Here is an 18,548-nt window from a genome sequence, read left to right on the forward strand (position 1 = left end):
ATGGAGGTCAAGCCCATAAGGATGCGGGGCCTGGGGACTCCGTGGTCCTCAGGCTGGGAACTTGCCAGCCCGGTAGCCACAGGGCTCGGCTCAAGGTACGGGCCACGAGGAAGCCTGTCCAGGTCCTCAAACTGTGGCAAAGTAGTCACCATATGGCTGACTGAAGCTCATGTGGGTCAGAGGGCTCGTCTGGGGTTTTCCATCTTAAACGGGGTCTATAGGGGGCCTCTGGGGCAGGTGGTCTCTGCAATGACCATGCTCATAAGCCGCCGGGACACAGTGGCCAACTGGGTGTCAGCTGTGCAGCCTGTCTACCTGACAGGCCAGGCCTGAGCAGTCCCCTCCTTTCTCTGGCTCCACAAAAGACTTCCTGTTTGAGGGGCAAGGGTGGAGGTTCAGCCATGAAAATATGGATAAATACAGTTTGAAGGGATGTGGGGAGGAACAATAAAATCTCCTTATTTGAGGGGGAAGAAAAACAATGCTTTCCACACATCCACTTGCCTGAAGGGCTCAGGGTCCAAGGCCCCCTCCCAGCCCCCACGAAGGCTGTCCTCAGCCTGGCGCAGCGGCTCACACCTGTAATCCCAGCACTTCGGGAGGCGGAGACGGGTGGATCACCTGAGGTCAGGAGTTCGAGATCAGCCTGACCAACAGGGTAAAACCTCGTTTCTATTAAAAATACAAAAATTAGCCGGGCGTGGTGGCGGCCACCTGTAGTCCCAGCTACTCAGGAGGCTGAGACAGGAGAATTGCTTGAACCTAGGAGGCAGAAATTGCAGTGAGTCGAGATCACACCACTACACTCCAGCCTGGGCAACAGAGCAAGACTCTGTCTCAATTAAAAAAAAAAAAAAAAGGCCAGGCGTGATGGCTCATGCCTGTAATCCCAGCACTTTGGGAGGCTGAGGCGGGTGGATCACGAGGTCAGGAGATTGAAACCATCCTGGCTAACATGGTGAAAACCCATCTCTACTAAAAATACAAAAAATTAGCCAGGCATGGTGGCGTGTGCCTGTGGTCCCAGCTACTTAGGAGGCTGAGGCAGGAGAATGGCGTGAACCTGGGAGGCGGAGGTTGCAGTGAGCTGAGATTGCGCCACTGCATTCCAGCCTGGGCCACAGAGCGAGACTCCATCTCAAAAAAAAAAAAAAAGAAAAAAGAAAGAAAGAAAAAGCTGTCCTCCTAGAGAGGCTGGTAGAGAGGGCAGAGAGGAAACCTGCTCCCAAAGTTAAGGGAGGGAGGGCCGGGTGCAGTGGCTCATGATCGAGATCATCCTGGCCAACATGGTGAAACCCCGTCTCTACTAAAAATACAAAAATTAGCTGGGCGTGGTGGACTGTGCCTGTAATCTCAGCTACTCTGGAGGCCGAGGCAGGAGAATTGCTTGAACCAGGGAGTAGCAGGGAGTAGGAGGTTGCAGTGAGCCGAGATCGCGCCACTGCACTCCAGCCTGGCAATGAAGCGAGACTCCATCTCAAAAAAAAAAAAAAAAAAGGGAGGGAGACAGTGAGAACTCCCAAGAACTACCTTGTAATGGAGCTACTCATGATTACACAATGTCCTGAAAGTCATAAAATGTATGGCTGCTTCCATCTGAGCACACCTCCCACACAGCTGGCACTTGGCTAAGCCTTTAATTTACTTTTTCTCTTTGAAGATAGGAGACTAAGGTGGCCAAGGGCTCAAACTACAATCAGAGAACCGGCTAAGGCTCCAGTATGGCAGGAATTGTGCGGCCTTGGGCAAGTTTCTCAGCCTCTCTGAGCTCAAGTTTCTTCATCTCCTGTGTCTTACCCTAAACCCCACAGTATTAATCACACTGTCCCCTGGCTCCACCTTCACTGCCTGGACTCACAGGGAGGAGGCAGGAGGTCAACGGGGTGGTTGGCCAGGCAGCATTGTTCCAGGTAGAAGCCCCCTGGCCAGGGATGGGTCCTGGAGAATGCAGGATTCTAGACTGGCCTGAGGCCACCTCCCAACCCCTTGAACAAATGAAGAAAAAGAGCCCCTGAGTGAGAAGCAGAACTGGGATGGATCACAGGGCTCAGGACTCCTGGTCCAGTGCTCCCTCTACAGCAGCATCCTCAGGGAGTCTGTGTGTTTCAGGTACAGACACCAGACCAGAGAGTTTTCCCCTCATGGCTCTACCACCAGAATATCCAGAATGAGTAAACCCATAGAAACAGAAAGGAGATTGGTGGCTGCCAGGCTAGGGAAGGAGGGAATGGGAAGTAAATGCTTAATGGGTACAGGGTTTCCTTTCGGAGTGATAATGTTTGAAACTAGAAGTGGCAGTTGCACACATCGTGAATATGTACTAAATGCCACTGAGTTGTTCACGTTTTTTTGTTTTTTGTTTGTTTGTTTGTTTTTTTGAGACGGAGTCTTGCTCCGTCGCCAGGCTGGAGTGCAGTGGCGCAATCTTGGCTCACTGCAACCTCCGCCGCCTGGGTTCAAGTAATTCTCCTGCCTCAGCCTCCTGAGTAGCTGGGACTACAGGTGCACGCCACCACACCTGGCTAATTTTTTGTATTTTTAGTAGAGACAGGGTTTCACCACATTGGCCAGGATGATCTCCATCCCCCGACCTCGCGGTCTACCCGCCTCTGCCTCCCAAAGTGCTGGGATTACAGACCTGAGCCACTGAGCCCAGCATTTTTTTTTTTTTTTTTTTTTTGAGTCAAGGTCTCGCTGTCACCCAGGATGGAGTGCAGTGACGCAATCACGGCTCACTGCATCCTTGGCCTTCTGGGTTTAAGCAATCCTTCCACCTCAGCTTCCTGAGTAGCTGGGACTACAGATGTGCACCAACACACCTGAATGTTTTGTTTGGTTGTTTTTTTTTTTTTTTGGTAGAGACAGGGTCTCACCATGTTGCGCAGGCTGGTCTCGAACTCGGGCTCAAGCAGTCTTCCCACCTGGGCCTCTCAAAGTACTGGGATTACAGGTGTGAGCCACCATGCCCTGGCCTTGTTCACTTTTTTTCTTTTCTTTTTTTTTTTTGAAAAGGAGTCTCGCTCTGTCGCCCAGGCTAGAGTACAGTGGTGCGATCTCGGCTCACTGCAACCTCCGCCTCCTGGGTTCAAGAGATTCTCCTGCCTCAGCCTCCCAAGAAGCTGGGATTATAGGCGCATGCCACCACGCTCAACTAATTTTTTTTCTTTTTTTTTTTTTGAGACGGAGTCTCACTCTGTTGCCCAGGCTGGAGTGCAGTGGTGCGATCTCAGCTCACTGCAACCTCCACCTCCCGGGTTCAAGTGATTCTCCTGCCTCAGCCTCCTGAGTAGCTGGGATTACAGGCGCACGCCACCACGCCCGGCTAATTTTTGTATTTTTAGTAGAGATGGGGTTTCACCATGTTCGTCAGGCTGGTCTCAAACTACTGACCTCATGATCTGCTCGCTTTGGCCTCTCAAAGTGCTGGGATTACAAGCATGAGCCAGCATGCCCAAGTTAACTTTTATATTTTTTAGTAGAGATGGGGTTTCACCCTGTTGGCCAGGCTGGTCTCAAACTCCTGACCTCAGGTAATCTGCCCACCTCAGCCTCCCAAAGTGCTGAGATTACAGGCATGAGCCACCCACGCCCAGCCTTTGTTCACTTTTAAAGGGGTGATTTTGTGGCATGTAAATTTCACTTCAAGAATGAAAAATAGGCTGGGTGTGGTGGCTCACACCTGTAATCCTAGCACTTTGGGAGGCCAAGATGGACAGATCACCTGAGATCAGGAGTTTTTTGTTTGTTTGTTTGTTTTTTTGAGACGGAGTCTGGCTCTGTCGCCCAGACTGGAGTGCAGTGGCGCGATCTCGGCTCACTGCAAGCTCTGCCTCCCGGGTTCATGCCATTATCCTGCCTCAGCCTCCCGTGTAGCTGGGACTACAGGCGCCCGCCAGCACACCCGTATTTTTTTTTTTTTTGTATTTTTAGTAGAGACAGTGTTTCACAGTGTTAGCCAGGATGGTCTTGATCTCCTGACCTCATGATCCGCCCGCCTTTGCCTCCCAAAGTGCTGGGATTACAGGTGTGAGCCACCGCGCCAGGCCAGGAGTTTTTGAGACCAGCCTGGCCAACAGGGTGAAACTCTGTCTCTACTAAAAATACAAAAATTAGCTGGGCATGGTGGTGGGCACCTGTAATCCCAGCTACTTGGGAGGCTGAGGCAGGAGAATTCCTTGAACCTGGGAAGTGGAGGTTTTAGTGAGCTGAGATTGGGCCATTGCACTCCAGCCTGGGCAACAAGAGTGAAACTGCATCTCAAAAACCAAAACAACAAACAAAAAAAGAATGAAAAATAGGCTGGGTGCGGTGGCTCATGCCTATAATCCCGGCACTTGTGGAGGAGGCCTGGAGGTGAAAGTCACTAAAAAAAAAAAAAAAAAAAAAAAAAAAAAGATGAGTCGTCCTTGAGGACAGGATGTCATTTCTGAACTAGCAGGACAAAAAAAACCATGTCTCACCATGGGATGAACATGACTCATGACAAAAACATAACTCGGGGGTGGGGGGGGGGGGGGGGGGCATTAAAAATAACAAAAATAAGTAAAAAAAAAAAAAAAAAAAAAAAAAAAAAAAAAAAAAAAAAAAAAAAAAAATAAGCTGGGTGTCGTGGCAGGCGCCCATAATCCCAGCTACTCGGGAGGCTGAGGCAGGAGAATTGCTTGAACCTGAGGGCGCAGAGGTTGCAGTGAGCTGAGATCGCACCACTGCACTCCAGCCTGAGCAACAGTGAGACTCTGTCTCAAAAAAAAAAAAAAGAAAGAAAAAATAAAAAGAATGGTACCAGCAGCTAAGAGTGGACAAGTGCTAAAGAGGTAGGGGAGGTAACAGGAGGGGCTGAGGGCTGGGAGAGGGGAAGACTTGGCAGAAACAGGTAAGGTTGAGGTGGTGGAAAGGTTTGAGGGAAGGTCCCAGGCTGCAGGTGAAGGTAGTCTGGAGGAAGCTGACTTTGATCCCTTGGCCAGCAGGGGAGAAGCAGAAGGAGCGGGATTCAGGGAAGGCCCTTGCAGCCTCTGGGCTGTTTGCTTCCTCTCTGACTGGAAGGTCCTGGTTAGGGGGTAGGGCCTGCATCCTTTGAGCTGTTTCACTTTCAAAGTGGCATCACAGGTGGATGGTTCTTTTAAAAACCCTGGCACCAATGGAATGAAATGGAACACGTAGGCAGCAGGAAGATTCGCCGCCGCCCACACCAGGGAAGTGAGGCTGGCACCGGGCTGCATGTGTGCCACCTCCAGGCAGCCAGGAGACTCCCCAGGGCAGAGAGGGCCTGCCCAGCACCCATGGCAGCTTCAGCACTTGCAGAGGGCAGCACCCCCTGGGGCCTGGGGTGGGGGAAGGGATTGGGTGAGTACCATGGGCTCCTTTGTCAGACCCAGGAAGGAGAGTGGGGGCAGCTACCGGAAGTAGGGGGATGAGAAGCTCCCTCCGGAATGTATGCCCCCATCTCCCCTCCCCTCTCCTCCCCTCTCCTCCCCTCTCCTCCCCTCTCCTCCCCTCCCCACATGCACAGCCCCTGCACATGCTCAGTGTGCCCATGAATTGGGTTGGTTGGGGGAGGGCACTGACTGGCACCCCCACTTAAAGGGCCAGTGCCACACTTGCCTGTTCCCAACAAGGGCAATGGGACCTGGCCACCTTTCCCCCCAATACCGTTACTTCCTTTTGGACCCCCTCCCCCACTCCCTGGCAGCTTCCTCCTGCCCCACCCCACCAATCTCTGCCCACCCCTCTCCCTCATTCCCTGACCCTATTGCAGGCAGGGTCTGTCCACTGGGCACAGAAGTTTCCACCTGGGGTCGGGCAGTTCCTGCCGGGGAAGAAAGAGGGATCCTAAGACAGGCTGGGCAGGGGTGGTGGGAAGCTTCAACAATCACTCCAGTGAAACATATGTTCTCTGCGCTTCCCTCCCCCGGCCCAGTTGACCAAGAGGGTCCCAGAAAGCACAGGGCGTGAGGGCAGCTCTGGAAAGGCCCAGGGAGGCTGTGTCCAAGCCCAACTTCCCCAGCTAGGGCGTGTGATGGGGGGGTGGGGGTGTCTTGTAAACTGGAGCTTCCACCATTGCAGTAGGCGGAGTGGAGGCCCAGGCTTCAAGACCAAGCAGCAGGTGTGGGAACAACTGGAAGCAGCAAGGGGGGCGGGGCACCGAGGGACCCAGGCCTGGCTCCCACCCACAGCTGAGCCGGTTCTCTCCAGTGCTAAGCCCCAGCTCTGGCCCCAGGACGATCTCCTCCCTGCACACCCCTTACCCAGGAATCAGGGAGCCAGACGGGCAGAGGGGCGGACAGGGACCCTTTTCATGGACCCCTCCCATTTGGGTTCAGGCCCTCCCACACTCCCTGCTAGCATCCTCTCCTTTGTTCTCTTCTTGCCCCACCCACCCTCCAGCGGAGTGAGGTGGGGGTACAGGAATTAACCCACCAAGGTGCTGCCCTATTTGCGCCCTTCAGCCTTTTATGTGTAAGGGGGATGTTGGAGGAGCAGCTAGCAGCTTTCCTGCCTCCAGGCTCCTCAGCTTCTGGGCCCAGAAGGGCCAAACTCTTCACCTGCCCCTCCCTGGCGTGACCAGCCGACAATGCACCCCCAGTACTCTCACCCACACCCCTCCCCCGACACTCCAGCAGCCCTCTGGAATCTTCTCTCACCTCCTAGACACACACACACACACACACAGAGGCACCTCCGGGTAAACAACCTTTGTCCACCTTTGTCCCGGGCCTCGTCTCTCCCTCGGGCTCCATGCTGAGGAATGCAGCTGGGAGGCTGCCAGCAAATGCCAAGGGGCCTCTGGGTCCCAGGCTAGCACCCCACAGCACCCCACAGGGGCAGGCAGGCCTCCAGAGGCTCTCCTGGAATCCAAAAAGCCACTTCCTCGCTAAGCCTCTGGTTTCCCGTCTGCAAAGTGGGGATGGTCATTCCTGCTGCCCTTCTTGACTGAGCCGTCTGAGGACCCAGGGTTCCAGGGGCAGGTCTCCCAGATGGGATTTTGCTTTCTCTTGAAACCCATGCGTTCCTAGAATCTGTTCCCTGTTTCATTGTAGGAGGCTCTGGCCAGGCCTGGGTGTGGCAGTATAGAAATGAAAGTTGTCCTGGCAACACACAAGATTTCATCAACATTTCCATCCCCAACAGCTCCTGGGCCGAGCCTCATCTTGCCAAACGTGGCCTGTCAAGATGAGGGCCTGGAAGAGAAGCCAGACTGGGCAGCCAGGCCTCTGCCCCTCCCCTTGCCTGGTGGCACAGCCAGCACTGGCTCACTGGTGAGTTGACTAATTTCCTCCGCCACCACTAGTTGTCCATGTTCATTGCTGCCTGACACCCAACACCAGCCTGCAAGGGCACCAGGAGGGGATGGAAGAGACAGGGTGTCTGGGGAAGGGTGGCTCTGAGTGTGAGGGGGTGGGTGAGCTTGTCTCAGAGCCTGACGCTGGCGGTGGTATCTGCTGGCTGGTGGTATCTGCGTTACCCAGGCTGACCCAGCTCTCTCTGATGCAGACAGGCGAGGGCCTCACACACTTGAGAGAGAATTCACACCCACATGATGAGGCTGAGAGGAGCAGGACGCACAGACACACGGCAGGCACCAGGACAGCCAGGCTGCTCTGCTCTGCTCTGCTGGGGATCCAAGCGCTGTTCCCCTCTGTCTCTTGACTTTATTTTCTACCAGGAGAGCGCCTCCCTTAGTACCCTTGGGAGGTAAGGGACAAACACAAACACGTGACGACTAACCTCAGGCCCAACCCCCTGCAGAGAGGGTCAGGGTTGGGGGCTGTCAAGAACAAGGAGGCACAAGGCACCCAGAACCCGTCTAGTCCAGCCTTTAAACTGTGGGGAGAATACAGGGAGCTCAGGAGCAAACTCTGAAGGAACCCCTGGGCCTGGGTCTTCTCCGAAAATCCCTGTTCTCTCCTTCAGGGAAAGCTCACAGCTCCTCACAGCGATCTGGTATCTTGAGCGTCAGTTTCTGGCCGAAACTGGGGGCTCCTGACTGAACTCCCTCCCACCTAGAAAACCTTCTGTGCAGTCTGATTGCTCCAACACCCACAGAGCAGGATTCAGGTATCCTGGACACCTTGGGAGGTCCCCATCCAGAGGTCTGCTGTCCTGCCAGGCTTGGGGCAGCAGGGACTGGGACCCCACTCAGACCTCTCTGGGGCAAATGTTTTGGTTCTCACAACAGCCCTAGTGAAATCAATCCTAGACACTCCCATTTGGTCCCACCAAGGCCATTTAATTTCTCTGTAAAGGGTAAGATGACACAAAGGAGCCAACTATGGAAACAGTGAGGTGGGAGTCTGAACCGATTTAGCTGTTCTCAGGTGGCACAGGGTGTTGACGGTGGTTTTCATCTGCCACCTGCCTCCTTGAGACCCAGCTGGCCTGAGTGTGCACGAAATGGGACCTTCTCCTTGGGTGCACCAGGCTGGGAGGCACCCCTAGGTACCCGGCCCCTCATCACAGCGGCAGCCCTCTCGGTTCCACATCTGGTTCTCCTGACGAAGCCGCTGGTTTTCGGTCCGGAGCCTCTCGACCTCGGCAGCCAGCTCCTCCACCTGGCGGCAGGACTGCTGGCCGGTGCACGCCTGCAGCTGCTGCAGCCTCCTAGTCTCCTCCTCGGCCTGCGACAGCCGCTTCTCCAGCTCCAGGTAGTCTCGCACCAGCTCCTGCTTGCTGCGGCCCTGCAGGCTCTCGGTGTGGAAGCGCTCGTAAATCTCAGAGAAGTCCTTCCGCTGGAACTCACCGTGCGCTCGGCCCCGCCCATCACCGTCCCCGGCCTCACTCTCCCCACTGGAACCTGGGTGGGAGATCCCATGGGGCACATCCAAGTTGGGCTCCTCCGGGTCTCTGTCATTCATCAGGAACTGGGTGGTGTTGTAGGGGGCCACGGGCTGGCCTTTGGCGAACATCTCCTCGCGGACCCGGGAGGCCCTCTGGCTCTGCCTCTCATCCCGCTGTTGTTTCTCAGCCCAGCTCAGCTCCAGGTAGGGTCGCCAGTGCCTTTTGCGCTTCGACGGCCGCCGACGGTGTTTCTTCCGGGCCAGCACAGCCTCCGCTGAGCAGCCCCCTGGGCTCTGGGTCCGGGGACTCCTACTGTTCCAGCCCAGGCCACCGACAGCCCCAGCAAGATCTTCATCCTCTGAGTGGCTCTCCATCCGCGGTGTCAGGGGCAGGGAACCACCAGAGTCATGAGGCTCAGGGGGTGTCTGGGGGCTCCCCGGGGCACCAGAGGTCTAAAGAGAGGGAGGAGGAAGAAGGATGGATCAGACAGCCTGTCCTTGGAGGTGGAACCCTTCCCTCTCTACCCAGCCTGAAGCCAACCTTCCCACACTCAGCTAACTTGGTCACTCTTAGCCCCTCAACCTGTTTCAACCATTTGTTTACAAAGCGACCTGTCTACTCTCTGTCCCCCAACCTTCCCCAAGTAAACTCATGGTGAGAGCAGGAATTTTGCCTGTATGTTTCACTCTGTAATTTCAATGCCTAGAATAATACCTGGCACTGAGTAGGAGTTCCATAAATACTGTCCAAATGAGTAAAGTAGGAGAAGAAGAAAACTGGGATAGAAGATGGATCTTGATGCATTTGCTTGATCAGAAGCCCAAATGGCACCGGCTCTCCCCTCTTCCCAGAAAACCTGACTTTCAAACACAGCTGGCTTCATGGGCAGGTGACCTGTGAAGTCCCACAGAGGCCCCACGCCTGGCTTCATGCTGTCCTTGTCTTAAACATATTATTCAAAAAAAAACCCTTATTTTTATTTTATTTCATTTTTTGAGACGGAGTCTTGCTCTGTCACCCAGGCTGGAGTGCAGTGGTGCAATCTTGGCTCACTGTAACCTCTGCCTCCGGAATTCTCCAGCCTCAGCCTCCCGGGTAGCTGGGATCACAGGCACGTGCCACCACGCCTGGCTAATTTTTTGCATTTTTAGTAGAGACAGGGTTTCACCATGTTGGCCAGCCTAGTCTCAAACTCCTGACCTCAGGTGATCTACCCGCCTCAGCCTCCCAAAGTGCTGAGATTACAGGTGTGAGCCACCGCGCAAGGCCTACAATAAGTTTTTTTAGGCTCAGCATGGTGGCTCAGGCCTGTAAAGCCAGCACTTTGGGAGGCCGAGGTGGGCGGATCACCTGAGGTCAGGAGTTTGAGACCTCACTGCAACCTCCGCCTCCCGGGTTCCAGCGATTCTCCTGCCTCAGCCTCCTGAGTAGCTGGGACTACAGGTGTGCACCACCATGCCAGGCTAATTTTTGTATTTTTAGTACAGATGGGGTTTCACCGTGTTGGCCAGGCTGGTCTGGAACTTCTGACCTCAAGTACTCTGCCCACCTCGGCCTCCCAAAGTGCTGGGATTATAGGCATGAGCCACTGCACCTGGGCTTTTTTTTTTTTTTTTTTTGAGACGGAGTCTCACTCTTTCGCCCAGGCTGGAGTGCAGTGGCCCGACCTCGGCTCACTGCAACCTCCACCTCCCAGGTTCAAGCGATTCTCCTGCCTCAGCCTCCGGAGTAGCTGGGATCACAGGCGCCCACTACCATGCCCAGCTAATTTTTTGTATTTTTAGTAGAGATGGGGTTTCACCATGTTGGCCAGGCTGGTCTCAAACTCCTGACATCAAGTGATCCACCCGCCTCGGCCTCCCAAAGTACTGGGATTACAGGCGTGAGCCACTACCGCCAGCCACCTTTTTTCTTCTTTTAGAGCTTAGTTCCAATGTCACTTCCTCAGGGAGCCCCTCCTTGACCACCCTACCTAAAGTAGACTCCCCCATCTCCCCTCCCTAGTGATTCTATCACGTCACACAGTTAGCACATAGCATTTAGCATATGGCCATTTAACATCTGTCTTCCTCATGTGAGAACGCATCTTGTCTGTCTGTCCAAGTCACCACTATATTCCTATGCACAGCACAAGGGCAGTGCTCAGTAAATATCTGTTAAGTGGACTAAAGCTTATAGGATCGGGAGATCCAAAAGATATTGGGAAATAAGACTTATGGCCGGGTGTAGTGGCTCATGCTGGTAATCCCAGCACTTTGGGAGGCCAAGGAGGGTGGATTGCTCAAGCCCAGGAGTTCAAGACCAGCCTGGGCAACATGGCAAAACCCCATCTCTATCAAAAATTACAAAAAATTAGCCAGGCATGGTGGTGAGCACCTGTAATCCCAGCTACTTGGGAGGCTGAAGTGGGAGGATCACTTGAGCCCAGAAGGTTGAGGCTGCAGTGAGCTGTGATCGCGCCACTGCACTGCAGCCTGAGTGACAGAGCTGGAGTCTCAAAAAAAAGACTCCCCTTCTCCTTCTGGCATAAAGAAGATGCAGCGGGCCGGGCACAGTGGCTCATGCCTGTAATCCCAGCACTTTGGGAGGCCAAGGCTGGTAGATCACCTGAGTTTAGGAGTTTGAGACCAGCCTGGCCAACATGGCCAAACACCGTCTCTACTAAAAATACAAAAAAATTGGCCGGGCATGGTGGCCCGCACCTGTAATCCCAGCTACTCGGGAGGCTGAGATAGGACAATCGCTTGAACCTGGGAGGCGGAGGTTGCAGTGAGGCGAGATCACGCCACTGCACTCCAGCCTGGGTAACAGAGTGAGACTCTGTCTCAAAAAATAAAATAAAAAAATTAAATTAAACAATAAAATAAAATAAAATGATGGAATATATTTATTCCAGGCAGAAGTTGGTAGTTGGTATCACTCTCCAATATGAATGGCAGGAAAGAGATCCTCTCCAAGGAGAGGGAGGGTCAGCCTCCAGTCTGCAGTGAGAGAGTTCCAGAACTTATCTAAGAGGTAGAAAGGCTGTCAAAAGAGTATGTTCAGGGCATCTGTTTATCTCTGTTGTGGGAAGGGTGGGAGTACTGGGTGTGGGAGATGGGAAATGAATTGCTCTAAGTTTGTGGTTTGGGCAATTTCTAATAATAACCACTACCACTGGTATGTTGTTGAATAATATGCAACGCAGTCCAGAGACATGTGAGCATGGTCCATGCACACAGGGTGTGTACTGAGGAATGTGGTGTATGCGCGGCCCTTAAGAGCCAGGCATATGTCATGTGTGTTTTGCAGACCCTGAAGAGAATTTCAGGGAAAAGGAGGTATGTCAGGGTGTGTATGTGTGTGGGATGTGTATATATGTGGAGTTTGTTGTGATACTTCACCTGCAGGGAGATCACCAAATATAAGCAATAGCCCTTGTCTCCACCAGTGGCTTGGGCCAAATGAGACAGAGCTGTTGCCCCACCTGGGACAGGCAAGGCCACTGGGATGCCAAGGCATGGTGGCTTGTTGGTGTGCACAGTCACATGCTCCCAGCCCTCAGTAGAAGTGCCCTGTTGATCCTCCACCCTCATCCAAGCGAGCCCAGCCCCCTAGCCCTACCTGCTGCCTCCCTCCTGAAGACTTGGCCCTCTACCACCATGACCGCTACTGTAGATAAGTTGTGTGACCTGGCTGAACATTGTAGCCCTGACACGTCATGAATTCCGAATTCAGTCAAGCCAGAAAACATGGAATAGGCTAGGCAGGGTGGGTCAGAAGCTCTCTAACCCCTGTCCTAAGCCCCCTGCTTATCTATAGGGAGTCATGGACTAAGGAAGAATGGGTAAGGGCAGGTAGTGAGAGAACACGGGCTGAACAAGCATGGGTTCTTGTTGCCGGGTTGGGAAGTGCCATCCTCTGAGGGCCTGATATGATCTTTCTCTCTCCTCTTTCGTGGGTTATATCCTACCCCCTACTTCCATTCCAAATTATTATTATTTTTGAGAAAGTCTGACTTTGTCACCCAGGCTGGAGTGCAGTGGCATGATCTCAGCTCAGTGCAACCTCTGCCTCCTGGGTTCAAGTGATTATCATGCCTCAGCCTCCCAAGCAGCTGGGATTACAGGCATACACCACCACGCCGGGCTAATTTCAGGTTTTTTTTTTTTTTTTTTGAGACAGAGTCTCGCTCTGTTGCCCAGGCTGGAGTGCAGGGGCATGAGCTCAGCTCACTGCAACCTCCGCCTCCCAGTTTCAAGCGATTCTCCTGCCTCAGCCTCCCAACTAGCTGGGATTATAGAAATGTGCCACCACGCCTGGCTAATTTTGTATTTTTAGTAGAGATAGGGTTTCTCCATGTTGGTCAGGCTGGTCTCGAACTCCTGACCTCAGGTGATCTGCCCACCTCAGCCTCCCAAAGTGCTGGGATTAAGGCATGAGCCACTGCGCCCGGCTTCTAGCCTTTTTTTTTTTTTTTTTTTTGAGAGAGAGTTTTGCTCTTGTTGCCCACGCTGGAGTGCAATGGCGCAATCTCTGCCTCATGGGTTCAAGTGATTCTCCTGCTTCAGCCTCCTGAGTAGCTGGGATTACAGCCGCCTGTCATTACGCCCATCTAATTTTTGTATTTTTAGTAGAGACAGAGTTTCACCATGTTGGCCAGGCTGGTCTTGAACTCTTGACCTCAAGTGATCCACCCACCTCAGCCTCCAAAAGTGCTAGGATTACAGGCGTGAGCCACTGCGCCTGGCCTGTTTTTGTTTTTGTTTCTTTTTTGAGATGGAATGTCACTCTGTCGCCCAGGCTAAAGTGCAGTGGTGTGATCTCAGCTCACTGCAACCTCTGCATCCTGGGTTCAAGTGATTCTCGTGCATCAGCCTCTTGAGTAGCTGGTATTACAGGCATGTGCCACCATGCCCAGCTAATTTTTGTATTTTTAGTAGAGATGAGGTTTCACCATGTTGACCAGGCTGGTCTTGAACTCCTGGTCTCAAGTGAATTGCCTGCCTGGGTCCATTCCAAATTATGACCCAAAAACTCTTCTTCCTGCTTCAGACTTGGTTCTTAGCCTGGACAAAATGTAAACCTTCAACCCAGTCCCTCCATGCCCTCTTTGGACTTGAGGTCAAGGCAATGTTCTGTTGTCAGAAGGCCCTAAGTTTAAACCCTGGGTCTGTTGCTTGTAGACAGCATGATTCTGGAACAGGTATTTCAGGTCTCAGAACCTTAGCTTCTGGGAATTGGAAATAATTCCTACCTGAAAGTGTTACTAAGATTTTTTTGTTTTGTTTTGTGTTTTTTTTTTTTCTGAGACGGAGTCTCGCTCTGACACCCAGGCTGGAGTGCAATTGTGAGATCTTGGCTCACTGCAACCTCCACTCCCTGGGTTCAAGCGATTCTCCTGCCTCAACCTCCCAAGTAGCTGGGATTACAGGCATGCGCCACCACTACGCTAGGCTAATTTTGCATTTTCAGTACAGACAGGGTTTCACCATGTTGGTCAGGCTGGTCTCGAACTCCTGACCTCAGGTGATCCACCCACCTAGGCCTCCTAAAGTGCTGGGATTACAGGTGTGAGCCACCACACCCGGCCAGTTACTAAGATTTCATAAGCTAGCATAGACTGGGATTCCAGCCTATTGCCTAGTACATAGTACGGACTCGTCAAAATACTGGTTTTCCAAATCTGCCAACACATCTGAGACAAGAAGTTTGGATCTCAGCTGTGGGACCCATGCTCGGGGTACTCGGGTGGACAGGAGGGCAGGGACTTACCTTGGCCTCCTCCAGGGCCACTGGTGACTCTGCATTACAGGCGGTCTGGTTCGGAGTGGCCATCATCTTCCATTCCAAATCTTTCAGCAGACGCCTGGAACTAGTGACACACCTGCTTTGAACAACAACAGAAACCTAAATTCTGAAGGAACGTTCTCAGGAATAATCTGGCTGCCCAGAATTGTTTGCCCAGGCGGTGGCAGCCATTTTGTACCCCAGCCCTTCATACCCTTATTCTCAAATGCAGGCCCCAAAGGCTGCCTCCACCGCTGGTTTTCACACTTCCGGCCAGCAAGGGGCCAAATGGGATTCAGGGGTCGTCTTCCCTTCCTGCTCCTCGGGTCCCTCACCAGGACTTATGTCCTGTACTGTCCTCCTGGAAGTCACCGAGGCCCAGGCTGGCAGCCAGGAAGCCAGGTGTAAGTTTTGTTTCCCCAACCACCAAAGGGGAAAAGGAGGACTGCCTGGGGAGGCTGGGAGTGCAGCGGGGCTGCTGCCGCCACGGGAGAACATGGAGCAAGCTCAGGAGTCCTTCCCCACTGTCTCCAGGGGCCCCAAACTTGATGCAGCCCTGCACCTCCAACCTTCTCCCCAAGCTGGGCTCCAAAGGCCAGAAGCACAGCTGGGACCTGGGCCAGCCTAGTGTTGAGGCCTTTTCCTCTAAGGTCCTGGCCTGCCTCCCTCCTTCCTCTCAGAAAGGAAAACAGGGGACAGGGGAAAGAGGTCTTTGCGCTACATGCAGCTGGGAGGGAAACCCAACTGGGATAAGGATGGATTTCTTGGAAGAGGGGAGATAGTCATGGAAAGAGGTTTTGCAAAGGTGGAACTGACCTATTCGCTGTCAAGGGCTATGCACACCACTACATCTGTGTGTCTTTCTGTGCGACTGCCTGTCGGTGCAATTCCCAACGCCTGAGCCCTACCTCTTGCTGCAGTTGCAGCAGCTCTGGTCAAGCCGCTCAGGCCACTAAGATGGGGGGAGGAGATAGCCTGAACGCGCGGTGCCTGTTGGGGATTGTAGTTCTTCTAGCCTGGAAAGCGATCCAAGCGCCTGTAACGTCAACAGCCACAACCGAGACTCCAAAACCCATCTACCCTTGCGCGGGGGCAGACGGCCGCCGCGCATCGCTACCTTCTTCGATTGGTCAAGCCTTCTGCCAATATTCTCGCTTTTGGCAACGATTAGCTGTGAGGAGGAACCACTGGACCCGCCTTCTCCGAACTCAATTAAAGAGTTCATTGATGGCGTTAATCTTTACGGGGCAGAAAATAGATCCGGCTAAGATGGGCGGGGCAGTAGGCGCGGAGGGATCCTTGGCCTTTGAGGAAGGCGACGAGAAGATCGGCGGCCATCGCCGCCATTTTGGGCTGGGAGGAGGCAGCGGAGGGACTCGCTGCGCAGTGAGAGCACCCCGTGGGGGGTGGTCCGGGCGCGGGGAGAGGCCGGGCCGAGTGGGCTGCCTGAAGTGGCGGCGCCGGGAGACGGCGGGAAGTGGGACCGGGAGCCAGGGAGGGTGAAGGTTGGAGTCTCCCCGGCCGAGCCCGGTCCTCAAACCGTCCCGGCAGCCCCGCAGCCTCGCCTCTCACAGAGTGCGGGGTTCTTCGGTAATTACCGCGTGTTTCCCGAGACCCCAGCAGGGGAGAGGCTGGTGAAACGGCTCCCCTCTGCCGTCCTTCCACAGGGGCGCGGATCCTGAGGCCGAGCTCTGCCAACTTCCCTCCCCACCCCCATTCGGCCTGGGTATGGCGGCGAGGCCCCGCACAGAGGGACTCCCACTTCGACTGAAGAGGTGGGGGCGACGCCAGATTCCAGAGGCTGGCGCCGCGGGGGAGGGCGGAGGTCGCAGGTCTGGCCACAAGTCGGCGTGGCAGTCAGCTGGAGGCTCCGAGAGCGGAGATCCCAGTGCACCCACCTTACCTCGCTTACACCAAAGCGCCATCTCGCCGCCCGGGGTGCGAAAAACCACGGCCCTCTTAAACTACTGTAGCAACCACTAATTCCCCCTGGGACCAGCTAGAGAGGGGCACGTGGAAACCTTCACGAGCCCGGTGCCTGAAGGTCTCTGAGGCTCTTGCCCTCAAGATCTCTCCCATTCAGCCCCGATTCTCCGGACAACCTGACCTAGCATGTCGCCAGCCTTTTGGTGAAAGGCCTAAAGTGTGCTGCCCCACTTCTCTTGAAAGTTTACACCGAAGGGATGAGGTTTTGCCCTTTACAGGGTTGGGGCACAAAGTCGGAGTCGCTGCGGCTCCGAAATAGAAATCGAGTTGCCCATTTCGTATGCTTCATCAACATCTGCTTGCATTTTGAAATCCGAGTCTTAACTTTAACAAAACTTTTAGAGAAATGGCTGCCCTCCTAGAGGGAAAAACAACTACAGTAATTCCAATTCCATTGTAATCTTTGTAAGGCTACAAAATCTTTCCAGTTTAAAGATTTTTCTCTTCCCACGGACTAAACAAAATCAGAGTATTTTGTGTTCTAGTGGTGTATTGTTACTAGGTAACCTCTATTTTTTGAAATTCCAAGTAATTGAAGGATCACTTTTGTAGATCCTAAATGCTACCAAAATAGAAATTGGAGTTTTTATCTACTTCATATGTGTAGCGTTTAAGAGATGAGGAGACCTGCTTTGAAAGAATAAACTCTTAACCTTACATTATAGCTGTAGCAGCTTCTTAAAGATTGAAGTTTGATGTGAAGTTCTTTTATTGAATTGCAGGTTAAACCATCTTATTTCCTACTGCTTGAAATCTAAATCCAGAGAGATTTGTGGCTCAAGGATATTTTCAAATAAAAGTTTTATTGCTAAAATGTCAGTTAAAATTATGCCTAGGTAGGCGCTGAAGTAGGAGAGGCTTTGACGTAGCAGGGTGACTGGCAGTGAATTTTGTGGGTACCTTGTGATGAGTCTCATTATCAGTTACAAATGGTCAAAACATGCCTAAGCCTTCAGCCTTACTAAAAGTTTTCCAGAACTTGGCCTGGCGCGATGGCTCACGCCTGTAATCCCAGCCCTTTGGGAGGTGGAGGCGGGTGGATCACCTGAGGTCAGGAGTTTGAGACCAACCTGGCCAACATGGTGAAGCTCTTTCTCTACTAAAAATACAAAATCAGCCGGGTGTGGTGGTGCGTGCCTGTAATCCCAGCTACTCGGGAGGCTGAGGCAGGAGAATCGCTTGAACCCTGGGGGGCAGAGTTTGCCATGAGCCTCTCACCGTTGCACTCCAGCCTGGGTGACAAGAGTAAGACTCCGTCTCAAATAAAAAAAAAAAAAAAGGAAAAAAAAGGTTTTCCAGAACTGAAGTTCTGCTCCTTCTATTAATAATTTTTCTTCAGTTGGAGTGACAACTCCATAGCATTAACTTTTTTCCCTCTGCTCCCCAGATGTCTTACAGCTGGATTACAAAATAGAATCATCATTGACTAGGGTCCTCAATCCAAAACTGGAACCACTTAACTCCTAACTGAAGCTTCAGTACACTTGATCCCTACTGTGGGTTGATTTTTTGCCTACATATGACATGTTGGCTCTACACTGATCAAGAGATGTGAGTTTAAAAAAGCTAACTAACTTGGTAGGACTTAAATAGTCATAGGAGCAGAGAAGGCTTTTGAAGATGATCTTTGGGGGTCTTCTGTCAAGAATTTAATGGGAGAGGGTCCTAGACACCTGGGATTCATCCTCCATTATGAAGTAATCTAGTGAAACTTTTGGATGCTACTGAGTGGCAAATACTGTACCAGCAGCAGAAATTTGTTACTCCTTTGTGAATGAAACTTACTATCCTTAAGGTTGACCCACAGGCTTTTCCATTCTTTGCTAAGAAAAATTGGGAATAGGCCGGGCACAGTGGCTCACATCTGTAATCGCAGCACTTTGGGAGGCCAAGGCGGTCAGATCACGAGGTCAAGAGGTTGAGACCGTCCTGGCAGACATGGTGAAACCCCATCTCTACTAAAAATACAAAAATTAGCTGAGTGTGGTGGTGTGTGCCTGTAGTCCCAGCTACTTGGG

At 52.8% G+C, this 18,548-nt stretch overlaps 1 protein-coding gene and 2 long non-coding RNA genes across 3 annotated transcripts; 2 read left to right on the forward strand and 1 right to left on the reverse strand.

The window, feature by feature from the left end:
• Positions 1-5,088: 5,088 nt before the first annotated feature.
• On the forward strand, positions 5,089-9,442 carry LOC105737927. The gene is made up of 3 exons (XR_004027051.1): positions 5,089-5,343; positions 7,129-7,256; positions 7,912-9,442. It is a non-coding gene; the product is annotated as an uncharacterized LOC105737927 (long non-coding RNA).
• Positions 8,202-17,588, reverse strand: HEXIM2 (HEXIM P-TEFb complex subunit 2). The gene is made up of 3 exons (XM_030800309.1): positions 16,448-17,588; positions 14,530-14,641; positions 8,202-9,227 (listed from the first exon to the last, which is right to left on the reverse strand). The coding sequence occupies exons 2-3, from the start codon at positions 14,593-14,595 to the stop codon at positions 8,433-8,435; spliced, it is 861 nt and encodes a 286-aa protein (XP_030656169.1). The 5' UTR covers positions 14,596-14,641; positions 16,448-17,588; the 3' UTR covers positions 8,202-8,432.
• On the forward strand, positions 15,873-17,349 carry LOC115831540. The gene is made up of 2 exons (XR_004027052.1): positions 15,873-15,930; positions 16,212-17,349. It is a non-coding gene; the product is annotated as an uncharacterized LOC115831540 (long non-coding RNA).
• Positions 17,589-18,548: the final 960 nt, after the last annotated feature.

This window comes from Nomascus leucogenys, chromosome 19, assembly GCF_006542625.1.
Source record: "Nomascus leucogenys isolate Asia chromosome 19, Asia_NLE_v1, whole genome shotgun sequence".
Classification (NCBI taxonomy): Eukaryota; Metazoa; Chordata; class Mammalia; order Primates; family Hylobatidae; genus Nomascus; species Nomascus leucogenys.

Excerpts from the sequence above, each read along its gene's own strand:
- HEXIM2 (XM_030800309.1), bottom strand. The coding sequence starts at position 14,595 with ATGATGGCCACTCCGAACCAGACCGCCTGTAATGCAGAGTCACCAGTG. Across the intron at positions 9,228-14,529 it reads TGGCCCTGGAGGAGGCCAAG|ACCTCTGGTGCCCCGGGGAG; the intron begins GTAAGTCCCTGC and ends CCCTCTCTTTAG.